Here is an 18,887-nt window from a genome sequence, read left to right on the forward strand (position 1 = left end):
TGCTTTGGTCTGGAGGTTGCGGGACAGTGTGGGCGTGGTGGCGTTAGAGCCCGGATGGCTGCTGTTAGAGCGCGGGTCGAGGGAGCGGCTCGTCTAGCCGTCGGGGAGGTCCGCTTCCGCAACGTGGAGAGCATCTTTGGATTTGTGGCAACCGGCCATGTTCGAGACTCGACCGAGGATGACCATCGCGCACGCAGCAGTGGCATCTGCGGCGGCAGGTGAACACTGTCGCTATCGGGGGGCATCGTGACGGTATCGCGGGCTCAGGGCCTCACCCTGGTCGGCGGGGGGGCGCACTACTTGGCAGCGGCGGAGTCGCAGGCACACCGTACGAGGCAAGGGCAGCCATCATCTTGGGCCACGAGCGGTCCCCACCATCAGGCGTCGAGGAACAACCCAACCCGGTCCCATCAGTTTAGTAGTTACCAGCCTCCTTCTTTTCTTCCAATCCATGCATTGCGTCGCGACGACGCAGCAAACATTGCCGTGCGCGAGTAGACGAAGCCAGCCCGACCGAGGGAGCATGGACGGACGGGAATATATTAAGGCGGACAAGCCCTGGGCGCCAGGTGCGCGCGGCCGCTGCGTTTCTGCTTCCTCGTTGCAATTAAGAGTTCCCTGCCCCTCCTGCAGCTGACCGCTCGTCAAAGGTCAGTTGGCCCTCTGCCGCTGAGGTCACAGGTCGTCCTTTGTCCTCCAGTCGTGGCTGTGCGTGCTCCCACCGCTGCACTGAGTGACTCGCGCTGTCTTGTCTGCCACCCCCCAAACCTGGAACCTCCCACCAACCAGGGCGGGGAGTCCGACGTCATCGCCCCCCTCCTCGTGGCCTCCTTGGCTTCTACCGCCTGCTGCTGCGTGCCCTCGGATTCTTCTTTGCACTGCTTGCTTCACCCTAGCACACGATTTCTCCCCCACGCCAAAGGATTCTGCTAGCTTTGGCACCGGCTAAGAGAAGGCGAGCCTTTTGTCCGATCTGCGCATCTATCTCCCGGCTCGAGGTGCAATTTTCGCTTTCTGCAGTGTGCGCTGTATCCGTGCCACACACATTCATACGTTGTAGTCAGGCCTTCTCCTTCGGCATCTTCCTCACCGTTGAGCCGAGGTCACAGTCATGGCTGGCGAGCGCTGGGATCGGGATCGCTTCATGTACGAACGAGACCGCGTCGAGGATGACCGGTACTACATGAGAGGCGGACGCAGCCGTGACCACTCCGATGAGAGACACGACCGTCGCCGCTATCACGATGACGACCTTGTCCGCGACCGACGATACTATGATGACGAACCGCGCTTTGATCCAAGGCGAGAACGAGCACCGCCCGGCCCCGACTACGACCGCCGGGTTGTGATGGAAAAGGAGCGCGACCGCGAATATTACCGAGAACCCTCTCCCCGGCGACCCGCCTTTCTCCGGCGTCAATCGTCCCTAGACACCTTTGATCGCCGGCCGCTCCGACGCATCTACGAACCTCGTGAAGAATACCCTCCCCCAGCTCGCCGCGAGGACATTTACCGCGAGGATTATCGTGCGCCTCCTTACACACCTATCCCTCTTCCTAAAACCCGGGCTCTGCCGCCCCCGAGACACTATCGGGACCGCGGCTTCTACGACGATATCAATGTGGTAGACCCCGATCGGTATGGCGACGACGAGTATCGACCATACCCCGAGCGGGTCCGCGAGCGGGAAATGGTGCGGGAGCGGGAGCGGAGGGATCGCAGTCGCGAGTCTCACTCCACCCGGACTCGAACTCATCGCGGCAGCTCTCGCTCTTCCTCAACAACTAGTCGTTCATCCAGCAGCGCCGGGGGGACCACGGTTCGGAGTGAGTATCCGAAGAAGGGCAAGACCAAGATTCCAGTAAAGCTCGTGTCCAAGCGTGCTTTGATCGATCTCGGCTACCCATTCGTTGAAGAGGTACGTTTATCACAATCAGGCCACTATCTGCCCACACAACTCACAAGCCTTCCCAGGGGAACACAATTATCGTCCAAAAGGCACTTGGACAAGATAACATTGACGAATTGCTCAAGTTGAGTGAGGAATACAACAAAGGTAGGTGCAAACTCAATCATTACTTTGACCTATGCTGACCCGTGCACTAGCCGAGCTCGAGGTAGCCGCAGCGCGGTCGTCGGCTGGGGCCATTGAGGAGCGCAAGGAGGAATTCGTTATCCCACCACCACCTGTTACCGTACCGGCGCCACCGCCGCCGCCTCCTCCTCAAGTGGTTGTTCCTCCGCCTCCCCCGGCTCCCGTGATCGTTGATGCAGCTCCGGCGGCACCCGCGGTTGAGATCATTGACAAGACCAAGACTGTCATCCGCGAGGCCTCTCCCGCCAGAACTGTCACGACTTCTACAAGCTACGATTCCTACCCACACCACCATCACCACCACCACCATCACGATGAGCTTATCGTCGGCCCAGTCGTGGAACGTTCTCGGTCTCGGTCTCGTTCCGGGCGGGACATCCGAGCGGAGATTCGTGCTCTCGAGCGAGAACTTGTCCATCGCCCCAGAGCTGACCTTGGCGAGCGCGAAATAATCCGCACCGAGAGGCTGCCTGACGGTCAGCTAGTAGTCTACGAGGAGAAGGTGGAGAGGGAAGTTGCTGGCCCCAAGCCGCCGCGGATTGAGAAGGACAAGAAAGGTAGGATGTCCATCAGCGTACCAAAATATCGATAAGGTGCGCCCCCGTGTGCAGACATCTATCTGGCTTGTTGGACCGGCCGCTGATTTGGCATCACGCACGCAGGACCACCGCCTCGACTTGTCCGCGCAATGTTGAGTACTCTCACCTAAGTGCTCGTTAGAGAGGATGTATTCGGTTTATGGAGTTCTCGGACGCCTGGTGCGAATAAGTACAGGGACGTATGTTACATATGGCAGCATAGGGTGGCGGATAGGAGCACCGGAGGCACAAATGACACCTTTGTCCACAAAGCCACCGACCGTCAAACATAGGAGGAATCGACCGAGGCATATAAGCTTGTTGAGCGGCAAGGGCATCGGAGCCTCAATATCTGGACACACAACTAGGGTGGAGGATTATTCCATGTCATGTTGCACGGCATAAGTATTATTTTGGAGTAAATTCACGATTAATGACTCGTTTGCTCACTCAAGCCAGGCGCAATGAAGAATGCGAGTGTCCGGAAACCTCCCGGCCTATCAACACGTGCACTACTACCTGATCCATGGGGCCTTGGTGGCTGTGAGAAACATGGCTGCCAAGTCATCAGGCTTTGTAGGGATCAGCCTCGTGCCATGCCCTGGCGAATGTTGGCAACAAGTACAGCATATAGTGCACACTGTTGGCGAATGCCGACTATTACTGCACAAGCTTGTGCACCCACACCGAAGCCAATCAATGGCTGTCTCCCTTCGTCAAGAGGGCACTCCGGATGTGCTGATTATTGCCGCATTCGTGGCTCCATTGATCTTGAAGTTCCTATTTCGTAGTAGTATGGCTCTACTGATTTTCTAGTACCTATTCCGTAGTAGCGATATTGATGTTGTTGGTCGCCTTCCCCGGTCATGGGCCTCAAGCCACTCGGAGAGCAAGCAACGCTGGGCGCCTGACTGCAGCCCGTGACTCGTCACAGGTGCTTACCCAACTTCCTACTTGTAAGTTGGATGTCGGGCAAAGGGATATAGCGTCCCTGACAGGGGTTCATATATACAAAGGAATGCGCATCTCCTCGTTTTCCTGCTCCGCACATTGCACGCAGATACCAGACAACTGCCTCGCCTAAGAGAAAGTGTGCCCTCTTCTACGACACTGGAGTGCCCCGAGTGACTGCAGTATGCTCGTATCAGTTGCGCTTGTGCTTGCAAACTGTCTACTCCAGACAGCGTCCGCAAGGCTCCTGGGTCCGCAAGGCGTGCCTCCTCAGCCGGGACACGTGAGACACGGCGCAATCTCCGTCGAGTCAGATCCCGTACTTGAGATTCGCGACTCGGACGGCTTCATCCCGTTCAAGGCGGGCCAGTACACGACGAAGCGGCAGAATGACACGCTGTGCAACACCGACGGCGGCCGGCAATCGACCGGCACGGTGGACGTGACCGACCACCGACGCCTCTTCTACTGGTTCCTCGAGAGCAGAGGTGACCCCAAGAAGGACCCGGTCGTTGTGTGGATCAACGGCGGCCCGGGAGAGTCGTCCATGTACGGCGCCCTCACGGAGATGGGCGCCTGCACGCTCGTGCCGGGCACGAACACGACGGAGCCGAACCCGTGGAGCTGGAGCAACAACGCCTCCGTGCTGTTCCTCGAGCAACCCGCCGGCACGGGCCTATCCATGGTCTCAGATGAGGAACACTTGCCGACCGGCGATGAAGATGCGGCTGAGGACTTTCAGACTTTCCTCAACATCTTCTTCACCGAACTGTTCCCTGAGTGGGCGCACCTACCGATCCATTTTGCCGCGGAGTCGTACGGCGGCCATTACGCGCCGACATATGTCAAGCACATTCTCGAGTCGCGACGGCTCGGCAGCAAGAACGCCTTCCGGGGCAACATCACGTCCATGATCATCGTGAATGGCTTGGTCGACCTGCCCGCGACGGCACTGGGCGCATATGAACTGCTCTGCGAAAGCGATCGCGGCAAGGGCATTGTGAATGAGACGGCCTGCGACGCCATGCGCGAGATTTATCCGGAATGTTGGAGGCAGCGTCAGGTCTGCATAGCAACTGACGATCCCATCTTATGCTACGGTGCGGCGACATACTGCCAGAAATGGCAGCCCTTTTACGATCAATCAGGCTATGATCTTTATGACAGTATGTTTATTTTTATTTTTTTTTCATATTTTTTTTGTCTGCCTGCCCACCTGCCTGCCACTAGCCCATGGAGGGATGTGTGGCAAACTCGTTACTAACTCCAAGTTTCTCATCAGTCCGCCACAAATGCGCCGACCCTACGTGCGCAGATCCCGTGCAGGGCAACATAACGCAGTACCTTCGTCAGCCAGGCACGCTGTCCGCGCTCGGCCTCCCGCCAAGCTTCATGTTCCTCGACGCGAACTGGGTGCTCGGCGGCAGGTACTGGAGCGCGGGGTACTCTGAAGGCTACTCGTATTACCGCTCCATGCTCGCGGACATTGCGCGCGTGCTCGACGACGACGCCCACAAGACGCAGCAGGCCGACGACGCCATCAGGCTGTTGGTGCTCAACGGCAACGACGACTTCGTCTGCAACACGCCCGGCAACAAGATGGCGTACGACGAGGTGCGGTGGAGCGGCCAGGCGGAGTACCGGGCGGCGCGGTGGGCGCCTCTCCCTGCGCACTTCAAGGGCACGGGGGAGTGGAAGGGCACGAGGGACGGGAGGCTGGTGTTTGTCGGGATTGATGAGTCGGGCCATGAGGTGCCGCGCTTTCAACGCGAGGCCAGCTACAATATCTTGATGAGCTGGATGTCGGGGTGGCGTGAGTGAGCCGCCCCCCCTTTTGAGCCGAGTCTCCGGCAGCCTTTTGCCTCAAAACGCAAAGAGATGGCCTGCTGGCCACGGCAAGTTCGGTCAGTGCCTTTGGGGGGTCATTCATGATCACATGCGAAGCCGAAGGATGGGTAAAAGAGTCGTACAAAGGGAAAGAGCTCGGCAGACTGGTAGAGTTATGACTTTAGGTGCGGCATCACATCCAATAAACGGTTCATCTGTCGCATGTTATCGTCAGAGATGCTGTGTCGTCGGATCTGTTCCGGCGACAAAGGGTAAAATTACTACGGTATTCTTGGGCAGGTCAATGTCAGTCGGACGTGGCGTGGAGAAGGCGTCGGGTGGATTCCGGGGTCCCCGCGGAGTGGTGGGAAGGGGGGGGGTTCTTTGACGAGGCGGCTGGTGTGCGAAAATGGCTTAACGCGAGGCCGAGGCTCGTATGGACAGTGGGGTTTTCGCCTCTCCCAGTTGAAGCTTTTCAATTATATAGCGTCCTCAAGGCGCTGGAGGACGACGACGTCTCACGTTTGCGACAGCGGACATCGTTGGTCTCTCGCACGACGACACGGCCCCGTGCGAGCCGCCGTTCACATCGTCAAAGTCGCCTCAAGCCAACAACAGCCTCGGCTTACATCGACATAGTTTGCGTCACCCTCGGCCAACACCACAACACCATGGATCAAGTGGCGACCCTATGGAAGCACACGGTGGCGTCGTACAACCCGTACGCCATCGACGTTGTCGGTAACCTCGTCATCCAGGTTATCTTCTGGTGGATCCCCTGCATCGTCTTCGTTTCGCTCGACAGCATCGCGCCGGCCTTCTCCGAGCGACACAAGATCCAGCCAGCGCCAAAGCAGCCCACGGCCGCCGAGATATGGCACGCCGTCGGCGTGTCGACCCGAAACCAGATCCTCATCACCGCCATCCACCTCGCCCTCACCTATGCTTCGTACGCGCAGGGCCACCCGCCCGCGGTGCGCGTCGAGGCCGCACTGCCCTCGCTGAGCGAGCTGGCGCGCGACTTCGTCATCTGCGTCGTCATGCGCGAGGCCATGTTCTACTACTCGCACCGGCTCTTCCACGTGCGTTACTTCTACAAGCGCATTCACAAGATACACCACAAGTTCACCGCGCCAGTGGCCTTCTCGTCGCAGTACGCGCACCCGGTCGAGCACATTGTGGCCAACACGCTGCCGATTGCCTTGCCGCCGCTGCTGCTGCGGACGCACATCTTGACCATGTGGGTGTTTCTCGCGTGGCAGCTGGTCGAGACGGCGACGGTGCACAGCGGCTACGACTTCTTCGGCGGCGCGGCGCGCAAGCATGACAGGCATCACGAGAGGTTCGACGTCTACTTTGGGGGCATTGGCGTGCTGGACTGGTTTCACGGGACCGATGAGAGGCTGAGGTTGAAGGGGAGCAAGACAGAGTAAGGGGCTGCGATGAGTGTGATGCACATGATGCGACTACAGCGGGGTCTCGAAAAAGAGCGTGTTGAAGGTCTAGCTATGACCAGCGGCGCTGGCATCATTGGAAAATTTGGATCGGGGTATCGTGTGTTGTATAAGCGCCATTTCTTTAACGAATTTGCTTCTTGTTTTTTTCTTGCCTTTTTTTGCCTGAGCCAAAGTTCCTTTCTGCGGTCGCGGCGAAATTGAAATAGCAATACCCTATCGGCTTTGCTTTCTGTTTCCAACATGATCGACTCCCTTTATCTTCCATTTCGTTTAGTTCGTTTTCTTCTGTGTCACGGCGCGTTGTCCCTGGGCCGTATATCGCACGAAAGCGAAGGCGAGGAGCGCGCCAACGGAAATAAGAACAATGTTTCCTATAAGCCCTCGGTCAGTATCTTTTTCGGTCGAGACAACGGCCTGCTACGTGCAGGAGCTTACCGGCCAGAAACTTGCCCACGCCGCCAGCAATGTCCACCGCGCCGCCGAGGACGTCGCCCACCAACTTGAAGATGCCTGTGACGAAGCCAACAACAGCGCCAACGACGCTGTTGACAATGGCGTAGGCGGCGCCGAAAACGGAAGAAAGCAACTCATAGAAGGAGTTGAAGAGGTCGGAAACTGCGGTGGTGATGGCCATATTGGTTGTAATCTTATTTGTATATTCGGTCTGCTTTGTGTAGCGGCGTCAAAGTACTTTGTAACGTTAGTGTTGTGAAGAAGGACGGGGGGAGGCAACGTCTGGTAGCTGTTTAACCAACACCGGAACTAGATGTATGCGTTTTATGTATAACGTTCAACCGTCGCGTTTTTGTAATGCGCATGATTCCTTGCTTTATTCCCCCAGGCGGTGGCGTTTTTCTTGCTGCTCACACGCGCCGCCGACAACGGGATCGCGATCTGGCTCAGTGACGTCACGGTTGCGCAGGGGACTTTGACGGTTCGCGCGCGCGCGCACGCGTCACACGCAGCGACAGGTGACGACAGCCGGATTAGGCATGACTTTACGTAGTGGGAAAACTTGCTGCCACGAGCTCCGTTTTCTCGCCAAAAAACGTGGGCGCTCAAGACGAAGGGCGGCGCATGCTCCGGCATGGCAGCACATTCGAGGTGGGGATGGATGTGTGTGTGTGTGTACATGGAGTTGATGCTGATGTTTGTTGCTCTCAACGTGGGTGGCATTGGCGAACACCATGCGCCTCAGTGGTGGCGTGGCGTCACTCTTTTCGGTTGCCCGTGTCTCTTCAGCGCGCCGCGCACTGGAGGACGCCTGCCTGCGGGGACGGGACTGGAAGTCTTGGTTACCTGTATTGTAGAGCTTCCGCCAATGGTTGCTTGAAGGCTGCTGATGGGCTCAGGTTGGGGCCAAACACTGGCCGGGACGCTGGCCGTCTCAGCGACGGGCGTGGGATTGGCACGCGGTGCGCGGGCGACACGACGGACGGACAGTCTGCAGTGCACACACGACCACTGACAGGATGAAAAGTCAGACAGGGCTAAGGTAGCGACAGCGAGCATCCCGCGTCCTACAACCGTATCGCCTACGATGTGGTACTCCGTAGTTACTACGTTAGTACGTACAGTACTTGCCTGCAGTGGTCGGTCGCCTGATGAGGAGCTTATAAAAATGGGGGACGCGTGTGTTCCTAGCCCTGCGGTTCCTGGGGGCTCTGCGATGAGGTGGGTAGGAGCCCAGCAAGTGCGCCGCTAGGCGGGGTCCAAGTGGAACTGAAACGGCCTCTGGTGTGCAGAACCAGGCCCACCCACCGCGCGACAATCTATCCCTGGAGTGCGGCTCTTTGCTTGCGACTCAGTGCAGAACATTCCTGTGGATGGAGGACCCCATTCAGTGCATTGCGTCTTGTCATCTGCCGTGGCACGACGAACTGTGTCGTCCTACCTCGCAGCGCCGGTTCTCCATCAACCGGCGGCAGGTCATGGCAAAGCCCCCCTCCTCCGTATTGCTGCCGCTGTTTCTTGTTGCCGCTGCAGGTAAGCAGCCCCGAACCGCCGGTCGACCGTGGGCGGGCAGTGCAGTCTTCGCTCTAGCGCCGAGACCCCCCGGCCTCACCATTGGACAGGGCCAGATGGGGCGGGGGGAGGGCCTTTCCTTGCCGTGCCCGTCCGTCCAGCAGCACGGGGCGGGCCCGCTTAGCCTGGGGGGCAGGGTTCCAGCTGAACGCCAGAGTTGCATCCCCCTGGCCTGGCTAGGCGAATGGCTGTGTTTCTTGTGCGCCCTCCTCGGGTCACAGCCATCCTGGGCGACGAGACCGCCAAGAAGAAAGAGGATCCAGATGGGCTGCCTACTTCTGACCCAGCGGCCAGCGCTGTTCCAGCTGCTGCTGCTGCTGCTTCTGTCGTCGTCTTTTCTTTCTTTTCCCCAAAAACGTCCCCTTCCACGTTTCTTCCCCCCCTGTGCGGCGACGACCTCACGCGCCAGCATCCCGGCGGCGATCGTCGACACGCTCGAGCGGACGACGACACTGGTGTGAAGAAGAAGAAGAAGAAGAGAGCGAGCGCCGCTTCTCAGACCTGCCCATTGCCTACAGGCCGAAACGACTGGAACATCGTTGCGCGGGCCGAGCCGAGGAGCAGAGAGCGCCACCCCCATCATCGCCACGGTTGACGACGATCCTCGAGTAAACGACTGCGAACGAGGTCGACGACATCTGCCGTCACCGTCATGGACAGATTCGCCGTGTACAACATCGCCGCGGCGGCGCTGCTGATCCTCACCGCCGTCCCCTCTGTCATCATATTCTTGTGCTCCTTGTGTCTTGCGCGCCGACGCAACGATCCGGCGCGGACCTGGCTCAACTTTTTCAAAGCCGCCTTTGCCTTTTTCTGCCTGTACGAGAAAAAAAAAACCCCCCTCCCTCTCTCTAGCGCGGCAAGTCAGCGGCGGCAACAGACTTTCTAACGAGTGGTTTCGGGCAGCGGGATCGTCCTCATTTTCTTCAACTACCTCCTTGACGTCCTCTACAGATTGCTTTACGACTCCGTATCTTCCTCCAACATTGACGTTTTCGTCCGCAATATCCAGAGGGCTCAGACGCAGACCGGCGTTCTCGGGTCCTTGTTCGACGAGCTCAGCGTGATCTGCATCCTGCTCGCGCTGCTCAGCCTCGGCAAGGCTGCCAGATTCATCCACGCCGGCAAGCTGACATCGGCCGATCGATTCGTCCAATGGGGCGGATACGGCGTCGCCGGCCTGCTCGCCATCCTGGAACTTGTATCCTTTGCGCTTAGCGAGAAGCTGTACACGACCCAGTACCAAGGTGCAGTCGTAACAACGTTGCGCGACAACTACAAACTCGTACGAGACTTTCGACGAGTCACGTTTGCGCTGCTCGTTATCCAAATGATCTTCAATGTTTTCGTTCTGGTCAGATCCATCGTGGTCGCTGTCAAGACACGCGCTGAACCGCGCGTCACAACTGTAGGACTCTTTCTTCTTCTATACTCCGGAGGACGAACCTTGAAACATGCCGCTAATCGACGAAATAGGCGACTCGGTACCTAATAGTCTGCTGCGTCCTCTTGCTCCTCAAGACTTGCTACAACGTGGGCTACTACGCCGACTACGTGCCCCTCGGGGATACGGTGTTCCCGGACATCGTCAAGACTCCAGGGCCCTATTTTGCCATACTTGACGTCATCTTCAACTTCTGGCCCTCTTTCATCATCCTCATGATACTGTTCGCCCTGGGCACCAAGAAACAACATGGCGTCTGGGCCACAGAGCAACCCTTCATGATGGTCCGCCCCATGGCCCATGCAACGGGCTCGCAGCCATTGCCATGGGGGTACGAGTACAGCCCCACGCCGCTTCAGCCCGCGCCGCAAACCTGGCAACAGCCGACGGCGACGGCCACCATGCCCCCCGTGTACGGCAACCCTCAAGAGCTGCCGCCCCAACACGCGGCGGGACTACACGCCCCACAGTTTCGGCATGAGCTCTCCCCCCAGCAGCACTGGTCGGAGCCAGTATCACCACACATTCAGCGCTCGTACGAAAGCAGCGTGCAGACTGGCGCCGTATCGCCTCCGCCGCCGTCTCACTACGAGGCGATGGGCCTGAACCACCAGGCTGATGGCACGCCGCCTCAGGTCGTCCCCATACCATACAACGAGAAGAGGTGATGAGGCGCAAATCGGGAGGGTGACGACGGATACAACGCGCCCTCTTGTTTGTTTGAAGAATAGCGATTAGTCGGCGTCGTCGTTTTGTATATACAAGTCTGAACTCTTGCCTGTGGTCGTATTTCACAGAGCATAATAAAGGTCTATAAGTCAACTCGCCATGCGTCTAGTCTACGTCGGAATACTCAGGAGGGGCGACATAAGGCCCGTCGGCCCCCATCGTTCCCGTGACATATCTGGGCCAAGATCAGCTTCGAATAGACACGAGTGACCGGTGGCGACTGGGACGTACTTGGTATGGCTGCCTCTGGCGGCGATTTGCCCCTTGCTGTTGGTAAAGGTTACGGTTGTGTAGGCGAGCGTCTTGCCAACTGCGCTGCTGTCAATATCTAGTTCTGACGATGACGGTACGAGGGGGAGGGGAGGCTTCGAAGGCATTACTCTTGTCGCAGATTGCGGTTCCCTTAAGCAAGTCGCCCGGCCGCCCACCTGGAGCCAAATACGTCACTGCTCACTGTTAATGCGCCATTCGAGCGTTTGTGGGAGTTGGGACCTTGGTCGTACCGTTGAGGTCCGTCGAGACGCCTGTTGCAAAACGACCAGTGGAGGCGACGGCCAAAGAGCCCCCTAGGTCGACGAGACTCGCAATGGTGCCGCCATGGATAGTTTGGAGGCGATTCTAGAAGCTCCGATCAACATTGGCATGCCACCGCGGGACCACATGGGGGGGTTACCGTATGATCCTTGTGGATGTCCATCTCAAAGTCGACTCGGCCGGGAGATGCGCTGATGACCCGAAACTGTTGGGGATCTCAATCAGCGATCAAAAACACCCGCCAAGATGGTTTCCATTCTGCAATGTTTACCCGCGGTCCTAGCAGCCTGTGAATTGGAAGGTGAAGTCAGCAGAAGTCATGCGCTTGGATCAAAAGATGTGTAGTGTGCAGCCAGAGCCGTCCGCATCTCAACGGGCCACGAGGTGGCTTCTTCTTACCTTGGCTCCAGGCCGGAATCGGCCATGAAGGACCGCATCACCTGCGACTCAATTAGCGTCAGCGAGCGCGCGCGGCCTCGCCCGTGCTGACAAGCGTGCGTCAAGCACCTACCGCCTTGGTGAAGCCCGTCGGGCTCAATTTCCTGGCCATTGTCATCTGCTGCAACCACGGGTGACAGTTTGGGGAAGAGGCTTGAGTGAGTATATGATATGAGACATTTGCCTTGTATTGTTGGCCAGTTTGTTTGCCGTCGTAGCCGGTGGGACGGACGTTGTCCGAACAACTTGTCTACCCGTGGGGGTCTAGACTCTCTCATTGGCTCATACCGTTTCCACTCTCTTGCTGTATGTACTTCGTGCGAGGTGCTTTATAAGTGAGGTTGCCTGTAACTCCTTCAGCCTCACTTTCCATCTTTTGAGATAAGGAATCACACCGTCAACCATTCCGAGATCGTGGCTCCCGCTAGACAATTGGGAGTCGCGAGCCACCGCGGAAGGCTTTCTCTCTCATCGCTCCATTCGAGAGAGCCCAGAACATCAAATGTCATCGCTGCTTTGGAACCAGCAGACCCCATCGCCATGACGTGTGAGACCGAAGCATCATGACGTCGGCCACCCCCGAGAGCAACTCGCCACAAGGCCAACCCCAAAGCGAAGGGGACTCGTCCAACCGCGAGAAGCGCAAAGGCCCCCGTCTCGCGCACCGCAAGTCCAAGACTGGCTGTCAGCGATGTCGCGCCCGGCGAGTAAAGGTACAGTAAGGTGGAATCCATTGCTGCAAAATCTGGCCTGACGCCATGTAGTGTGACGAAGCGCGACCTGTGTGTCGCGACTGCCATCGTCATGGGGTCCCCTGCGTCTATGACAGGCCCGATGACAGGCCCAGGGACGAAGGCGCGATGCCACTCTCAACCTGGATCCAATCTCGCCCGCGCGAGCCCAGGCCATCGGATCCCAGTCATGACGAACACATGGAGCTGCGCTTGCTGCATCACTTTACTCTATTCACCAGCGCAACGTTGCCCGGGGCCCACCTCAAGCGTATCAAAGACTGTTGGTCCATCGACGTGCCCCGACTCGCATTCACTTACAAGCCGCTCCTGCACTCCGTCTTCGCAATCGCCGCCCTGCACTTGTCCAGAGCCAATCCTGACGAAGCTGGCTTGCCGGACGTCCACTGCATGTACCTCGAGCAGGCCTTGCGCGAACATCGACTCTGCATCGGCGGCATGACTACGCAGACTGCGGACGCGGTGTGCTTTACGAGCATCCTGTTACAGGTCGACGTATTTGCCACCTTGCAATATCGTCCTGTTGCTTCGTACGAGCCGGTAAATGAATGGATGTATCTAGTGCGCGGGTCGGTACCCGTCTTTGAAGCGGCCTTGGAGATTATGAGGCGTGATACCCATCCCGCGAATATCTGGTACATTATTGACACCTTTCCCATCTCTTTGCGGACGAATCCTGATGCTGGATCGTTCTCCTTCCTGCTTCCGAGTGTGCCCGACGACGACGACGAGGATGACGAGACGGCGCTACAAGCATATCGAGGGGCCGTCGCGCATGTAAACGCCACCTGGCTGGCCATGGAAGCAAAGGAACATCCGCAAATCAGCTGTCGCCGGCTCATGGTCTTCCCCTTGCTCGTGACAACCGAGTTCATTGACCTGCTCGAGAAGAGGAGGCCGCGCGCCATGGTGGTTCTGGCCTACTTCCTCGCCTTGTTGGCACCATTGAGCGACATATGGTGGATCGGAGACACTGCACACAGATATATTGTGGCTCTTCGACGAATCCTTCCCGACCAGTGGGAACACCTCATGTCCTGGCCTGTGGAAATGACGACATCTCGTTCCACACAGCAGACACACGGCCCTATCCAACCATCTCTATGATTCCCGCCCGCAGCAGCGCCTTCTCGATCACAGGCATTTTAAGTGGCGCCAGCTCTTTCGTCTGCTCAAACGTCTCGCTGGCCTCCCGCAAGTACGCCGCAAACGTTCCTGGTCTGATATCCGCGTCATGGTTCTCCGGATCGTCCCATATCTCAGCTAAATACTCCCGGCCTGCAGTAACAAGGCCATGCGACACCTTCATTGTCGAGGACATGCTCAGCACACCCTGGACAAGTGCCTCAGCCTCTTTAGCCCGTTCATTGTCCGAGCCGTTCCCCCCGCGTGGCAGGTTCAACAACTCATACTGATTCCTCCCGTTCCAGTCCGTCAATCTCTGCGCCCAGTACGCTTCTGTCACACAATCAAAGAGCAAGACCTTCTCTTCAAAGAACTTTGGTCCGTCCCATGTCGTTTTGGGATCAACCAGATGCCTGAGCCGTTCAAGACAAAAGACCTGGGCAAGGTAATCTGCAAACTGCGCATACATGAACGGTGGGCGCTTTCCGTTCAACGAGGGTGGTTCATAGACTGGTAGATGCGCCAGCAGCGGGTGTGAATGCATCCCCACGCAGCTCGTTGGTCCATCCCACAGCGTGCGAAAAATCTCATGCCAATACTTGATGCAGAGACTTCCCCGCCGCGCCGCAATGAACCCGTTGAACAGGAAGGAGAGCTCGGGGCCCATGGAAACTCTAAACGCCGCCACCTCGTACGGCGTCTCGGGATCTTCCAGGGCGTTCCAACACAGGGCGTCCAACGACCGGAACAGAAGCATCCCGACGTCGAGCCACACTCCGCCATAGAGGTAGAGCAGCGGCAGGCGGATAAGGTCGGAGCTATGCTGTCCTACATGAGGGCCCGTCATTGTTCGATTCCAGAAGACGTCTGGGAGCAGTTCGCGTGGAATATACTGGGACACATGGTTGGGGGAGCCCTCGACGAGGTCCAAGACTCGGACTGTCCACGTGGGGCCGAGCCGTCGAACCCAGCTCATGACATTGCGCTGGTTCCATTCGGGGCTGTTGGACAGGCCTTTGTCCCAGAAGGCCCAGACGTTGCGGGTGTGTGAATCTGTGACGGGCTTGTACGTTTGGAGGTCGGATAGGATATCGGCGTCAGTGAAGCGGTTACTCTTTTCTTTGGTTGGAGTGGCCATCTTGTCTGCAATGTGCTTCATTAGAGGGAATGATGTTTTTAGTTTACGCAGCATGCACATACGCAGGAGAGTTATACCCTCTAAATACACCATCGCCCGACAGAGGAGTCGGAGATATGTCTGTTGTCCTCGTTGTCTCCATCGGGAACAGACCGGCTCTCGTCCATCATGCCGTGCTGACAGCTTGATATGCGACAGGGATACTCGGTATCGGTTTCGGCTTCGGCCTCGCCGTCAACTTCCAGTCCCGTCCTCGTACTCGTCGTGATCATGCGAGATAACCTAGAGCTGGGGGGGGGAGGGGGCCAAAATCAAAGAAATCGATGGGCCGTTCATGCTGGCGACGTTGCTACTGATCGGCCTCAACTCCGCGAAGGACTCTAACCCATGCCAACTCAAGGCTTACGCACGCCTGAGCAGACTGGGCAAGGCTTGCATAAGGGCGCTACATGTACCAATGATATAATATGCTGACACCCTCACCGGCGGTATGATACAGTCCGAAGGATGTGCATATCTGTATGACGCGATTGTATCTCATACCAAATTAGTCTAGCTGTGAGCTGGTGGGCTGCGAAGCGGTGGTGCGTGCATTACTGTGACTTTTCTTCTCTTTTCACATTGCTGCAGCTGCTCAGGTGCGGGAGGATGCCCTCCCTGGCTGGTCTTGGCCAAGTAGAAGGACTTGATACCGGGAGAGTCGATCGGAGTTGCAAGGTGTAGACGTATTGAGAATTAACTCAGCTTTTTCGGCCGTACGCTTAGAGGCGAGTGCGGCTTGCCTGTTCTTACTGTCGAGGCAGTCAACTCTAGGTTTTCCACACGATGTGGAAGAATCTTTTTCTGTTGGCTTCGCATGCTTGCAGTTCCTGCAAGTCTTTGTAGAGTCAGTCATAACAATGTTGAATTGGATGGAGAGGTTGATGATGAGGAAGAAGAGGGACTACGTTGCGGGTTGACCAACACGATTGGGGCGCAACTGGCCAATCCGCGTTGCGTAGAGCTCTTTCATTCTAGTTGTAGTGGTGAGGTGTCAATGCCAAGCCGCTCCTTCTTGTGCAACGTTGACAGCACCGGCTGCCAGCCATCGATGACGATAGCTTCAAGCAACCCGGCCTCTGCCTCCCATATCTCAAATGTCTGCTTCAATTGGATCGGTATGATTAAAAACCTCAATTCAGTCAGTAGACAGAAGATGCAAGAGTCTTTTTTTGTTGCCCAAACTGCTAGGGACTTTCTGCCCGGTCGTTAGTCAGTCATCAATGCACACGTGCAGTGCGACATAGGAGGCTATCGTCTTAATAACAGTCCTTCAAGTAGTCGTCGAGTCATGTTATGTGGGTTCTGCCTAATTCGCAACCTATATGACTTCTAACTGCCCTCAGTCGTCTCACTACATACGCTTACGCCGTGTTCCACGTCTTCAGGGCACCAACTCCACAAGCACCCCATTCTTGTTCGACAAGTTCAAGCCAATCTTCTCCGTCCACGGGCGCACATCCCTGTTCTCGAGCTGCTCAAAGGTCTGAATAATCCGGATCGTCGCGTACGACGCCTCGAGCAGCGCGTATTGCTCTACCGCCATCGCCATTGCTATCAGCATCATCGTGCTCCATCAAGTAAACAGCAATATATGGAGGGATTATCACTCACGGCCTAGACACACCCTCGGGCCCGCGCTAAAGGGGATGTACCCCAACGACTCACTCTTCAGCCCCTCCCATCGCTCCGGCCGGAACTCGAGCGCGTCATCTCCAAATGAGCGCGTGCTGCGGTGGCTACCCCACGATGCAAAGATGACCCGCTGGCCCTTGCGGATGAGCACACCGGATTTCCCGTCTGGACCTCCACCCGCTGGCAGATATGTGTCCCGGTTGGCGGTGCGGGCGTTGAAGGGGACTGGCGGGTAGACGCGCATTGCTGGAAGTTCAGTCAGTTACCTTGATGCGTCCACGTAGACTATATATACGAAGTACACCCGGGATTTTTCAGGTCAGTACGCCGACGTACCTTCGTTGAAGACATAGCGGAGATAGGTGGGCTTCCTGATGGTGTCGTATGTCGGCGGCTCGGTGCCTATCGTGTCCAGGATTTCCCGGCGCAGCTTCGCATACACGCGCTCATGGCGTGCGAGGAGAAAGAACGTGGTGGACAACAAACTAGACACCGAGTCTGTTCCCGCAATCAGGATTGTGACAACTGCGTCACGGATGGCAGGGACGTCGTTGGTATGGTCCAGGATCCGCGACATCAGACTCTGTGTTTGCTCCTGACGCTCGTCATCCACCGTGGCTGCATTGGACTGCTTTCGATGTTCCCTCGCCGCCAGTTCCTTCCTCACAGCCTTCTCCACATACTTCTTGACAGTCTCGCAAGCCGCGTAAAAGTCCTTGCGACTTAGGAGATAATGCAACGGGCCCAGAAACCCGTCCCGTGCCATAATCTTCTTTGCGTACATTAGCCCCTCGGCCACTTCTTTCTTCTCCGGTGGTTGATCCTGTTTGAGCGTTTCAAGCCCAGTTCCCATCGCAAAAGCACTGTTGACGTCCAGCACCAGCTTCAGAAACAGCGGCGCCAGGTCCACTGCCTGGCCCCGCGGAATCTGCTTAATGAAGCCCTGGAATCCATCCTCCTGCAGCTGCAGATCAAAGATTTTCTTAGTGGAAGAGAAGATGTCCGCATACAAACTTCTGGCCTCTTTCCACTTGCCCCCGTCCACAGCAAAGATGCCGTGGGGGGTAATCGGGGCGAAGAGATGGGCGCGCACATCCGAGGCGTCAAAGTCGTTGAACCTATTGATCAGGGTATGCCTAATGTTTCGTGGGTCGCAGGTGAAGTACACCCGCTGGGTGAGGATGCGGGAGGCGTAGGTGTCGCCGTAGCGTTCGAAGAGGGCTGATACGTTGCTTAGCGCGGTTTCGTTGAGCAGGTGTTTGGTCGAGGAGTAGATTTTGATGAGACCCAGGATGTCCCAGGGGCGTTCAGTCTTGGGGGAGGAGCAATTGTGGGCTTTTACAATCTTGCGGGTACGGTGGTAGTCGATGGCCAGCACGACGGTGTAGTGGAAAATGGCCGTGAAGACGGCTAGGTAAAGGGCTGCATACATGCTTGCGATTGTTGTGCATGTACAGGCTTGGAAAACTAGGCAGAAGGAGGAAGTGAACTGAGTAAGTGTCGTAGTGGATGTAATGAATTCAGTGGACGTGATGGTGAATGGGGATATGTCTCATCTCATACATGGCCTTCCCGCTCCCTCCATGTCCCCATCATCCAATGCCCGGATCGGGTTCAGCAGTGTTGATATCTGTCTCGAACTGTTTCTTGTCACAGCACGATCAATGCAAAGCTGACATGCGCGGTACGGCTCTCGGCACATTAGCTCCAGCCCCGTGAGTCATTTACCGAGTATGGATGTGATAAGGAAGTATCCAATACATGTCCAGTCAGCCCGTCTCATCGCAAGCTGATGTTGTCATGTATAGGTACTATGGCGGCGACTTCCAGTCTCGGGGGGGTGTTCCACAGAACTTTGGGACGCCTGCTTTGGCTGATGGTGGGGCCAACATCCAGCCAAAAGAGGCCTGCTGAAGTGACACTATTGGACATTTCTGTCCGACACCAAAACATTGGTCCACTGAGTACAGTAACTATACCCCTCAGTGCTCACCATCACAGCCTCCCGTAGCTCGTCACATTACAAAGATTGTTCGGATTGGGCCTTGCCCGGAAGGAAGAGGAGCCAATGTGCGACGGGACTAGCCCCCAATGATGCTGCGCTTATGCGCTGACGATGA

At 56.9% G+C, this 18,887-nt stretch overlaps 10 protein-coding genes across 15 annotated transcripts; 6 read left to right on the forward strand and 4 right to left on the reverse strand.

Moving 5' to 3' along the window:
* Window positions 1-442: 442 nt before the first annotated feature.
* Window positions 443-3,133, forward strand: JDV02_008623 (uncharacterized protein). 2 transcript variants are annotated; one of them, XM_047990236.1, is made up of 4 exons: window positions 443-1,918; window positions 1,975-2,056; window positions 2,107-2,652; window positions 2,758-3,133. In XM_047990236.1, exons 1-4 carry the CDS (start codon window positions 1,112-1,114, stop codon window positions 2,802-2,804), a joined length of 1,482 nt encoding a protein of 493 aa, XP_047846243.1. In that variant the 5' UTR covers window positions 443-1,111; the 3' UTR covers window positions 2,805-3,133. The 2 variants fall into 2 exon arrangements, with proteins under 2 accessions (XP_047846243.1, XP_047846244.1); XM_047990237.1 differs by having other exon boundaries at window positions 2,107-3,133.
* A 675-nt stretch (window positions 3,134-3,808) lies between these two features.
* On the forward strand, window positions 3,809-5,445 carry JDV02_008624 (uncharacterized protein; the record flags this gene model as incomplete). The annotated part of the gene is made up of 2 exons (XM_047990238.1): window positions 3,809-4,790; window positions 4,907-5,445. The coding sequence occupies 2 exons, from the start codon at window positions 3,809-3,811 to the stop codon at window positions 5,443-5,445; spliced, it is 1,521 nt and encodes a 506-aa protein (XP_047846245.1).
* Window positions 5,446-6,122: 677 nt separating this feature from the next.
* Window positions 6,123-7,115, forward strand: JDV02_008625 (4-alpha-methylsterol monooxygenase; the record flags this gene model as incomplete). Its single annotated transcript, XM_047990239.1, has 1 exon — window positions 6,123-7,115. One exon carries the CDS (start codon window positions 6,123-6,125, stop codon window positions 6,882-6,884), a length of 762 nt encoding a protein of 253 aa, XP_047846246.1. The 3' UTR covers window positions 6,885-7,115.
* A 63-nt stretch (window positions 7,116-7,178) lies between these two features.
* JDV02_008626 (uncharacterized protein) lies at window positions 7,179-7,542 on the reverse strand (the record flags this gene model as incomplete). Its single annotated transcript, XM_047990240.1, has 2 exons — window positions 7,179-7,279; window positions 7,344-7,542. 2 exons carry the CDS (start codon window positions 7,540-7,542, stop codon window positions 7,179-7,181), a joined length of 300 nt encoding a protein of 99 aa, XP_047846247.1.
* A 1,575-nt stretch (window positions 7,543-9,117) lies between these two features.
* Window positions 9,118-9,528, forward strand: JDV02_008627 (uncharacterized protein; the record flags this gene model as incomplete). The annotated part of the gene is made up of 1 exon (XM_047990241.1): window positions 9,118-9,528. One exon carries the CDS (start codon window positions 9,118-9,120, stop codon window positions 9,526-9,528), a length of 411 nt encoding a protein of 136 aa, XP_047846248.1.
* A 57-nt stretch (window positions 9,529-9,585) lies between these two features.
* On the forward strand, window positions 9,586-11,045 carry JDV02_008628 (uncharacterized protein; the record flags this gene model as incomplete). Its single annotated transcript, XM_047990242.1, has 3 exons — window positions 9,586-9,752; window positions 9,840-10,341; window positions 10,410-11,045. 3 exons carry the CDS (start codon window positions 9,586-9,588, stop codon window positions 11,043-11,045), a joined length of 1,305 nt encoding a protein of 434 aa, XP_047846249.1.
* Window positions 10,285-12,258, reverse strand: JDV02_008629 (uncharacterized protein). Of its 5 annotated transcripts, XM_047990244.1 has the most exons (8): window positions 12,152-12,258; window positions 12,040-12,080; window positions 11,912-11,927; window positions 11,780-11,845; window positions 11,610-11,724; window positions 11,487-11,552; window positions 11,338-11,416; window positions 10,285-11,281 (listed from the first exon to the last, which is right to left on the reverse strand). In XM_047990244.1, the coding sequence occupies exons 1-8, from the start codon at window positions 12,194-12,196 to the stop codon at window positions 11,212-11,214; spliced, it is 498 nt and encodes a 165-aa protein (XP_047846251.1). In that variant the 5' UTR covers window positions 12,197-12,258; the 3' UTR covers window positions 10,285-11,211. The 5 variants fall into 5 exon arrangements, with proteins under 5 accessions (XP_047846251.1, XP_047846254.1, XP_047846250.1 ...); XM_047990247.1 differs by having other exon boundaries at window positions 11,338-11,552; XM_047990243.1 differs by having other exon boundaries at window positions 11,197-11,281; window positions 11,780-11,927.
* Window positions 12,259-12,463: 205 nt separating this feature from the next.
* JDV02_008630 (uncharacterized protein) lies at window positions 12,464-15,221 on the forward strand. Its single transcript, XM_047990248.1, has 2 exons — window positions 12,464-12,791; window positions 12,843-15,221. The coding sequence occupies exons 1-2, from the start codon at window positions 12,642-12,644 to the stop codon at window positions 13,935-13,937; spliced, it is 1,245 nt and encodes a 414-aa protein (XP_047846255.1). The 5' UTR covers window positions 12,464-12,641; the 3' UTR covers window positions 13,938-15,221.
* Window positions 14,459-15,093, reverse strand: JDV02_008631 (uncharacterized protein; the record flags this gene model as incomplete). The annotated part of the gene is made up of 2 exons (XM_047990249.1): window positions 14,459-14,465; window positions 14,555-15,093. The coding sequence occupies 2 exons, from the start codon at window positions 15,091-15,093 to the stop codon at window positions 14,459-14,461; spliced, it is 546 nt and encodes a 181-aa protein (XP_047846256.1).
* Window positions 15,222-16,398: 1,177 nt separating the features above from the next.
* Window positions 16,399-18,347, reverse strand: JDV02_008632 (uncharacterized protein). Its single transcript, XM_047990250.1, has 3 exons — window positions 17,104-18,347; window positions 16,747-17,013; window positions 16,399-16,668 (listed from the first exon to the last, which is right to left on the reverse strand). The coding sequence occupies exons 1-3, from the start codon at window positions 18,197-18,199 to the stop codon at window positions 16,517-16,519; spliced, it is 1,515 nt and encodes a 504-aa protein (XP_047846257.1). The 5' UTR covers window positions 18,200-18,347; the 3' UTR covers window positions 16,399-16,516.
* Window positions 18,348-18,887: the final 540 nt, after the last annotated feature.

The sequence above is a fragment of the Purpureocillium takamizusanense genome, chromosome 8 (assembly GCF_022605165.1).
Source record: "Purpureocillium takamizusanense chromosome 8, complete sequence".
NCBI lineage: Eukaryota > Fungi > Ascomycota > Sordariomycetes > Hypocreales > Ophiocordycipitaceae > Purpureocillium > Purpureocillium takamizusanense.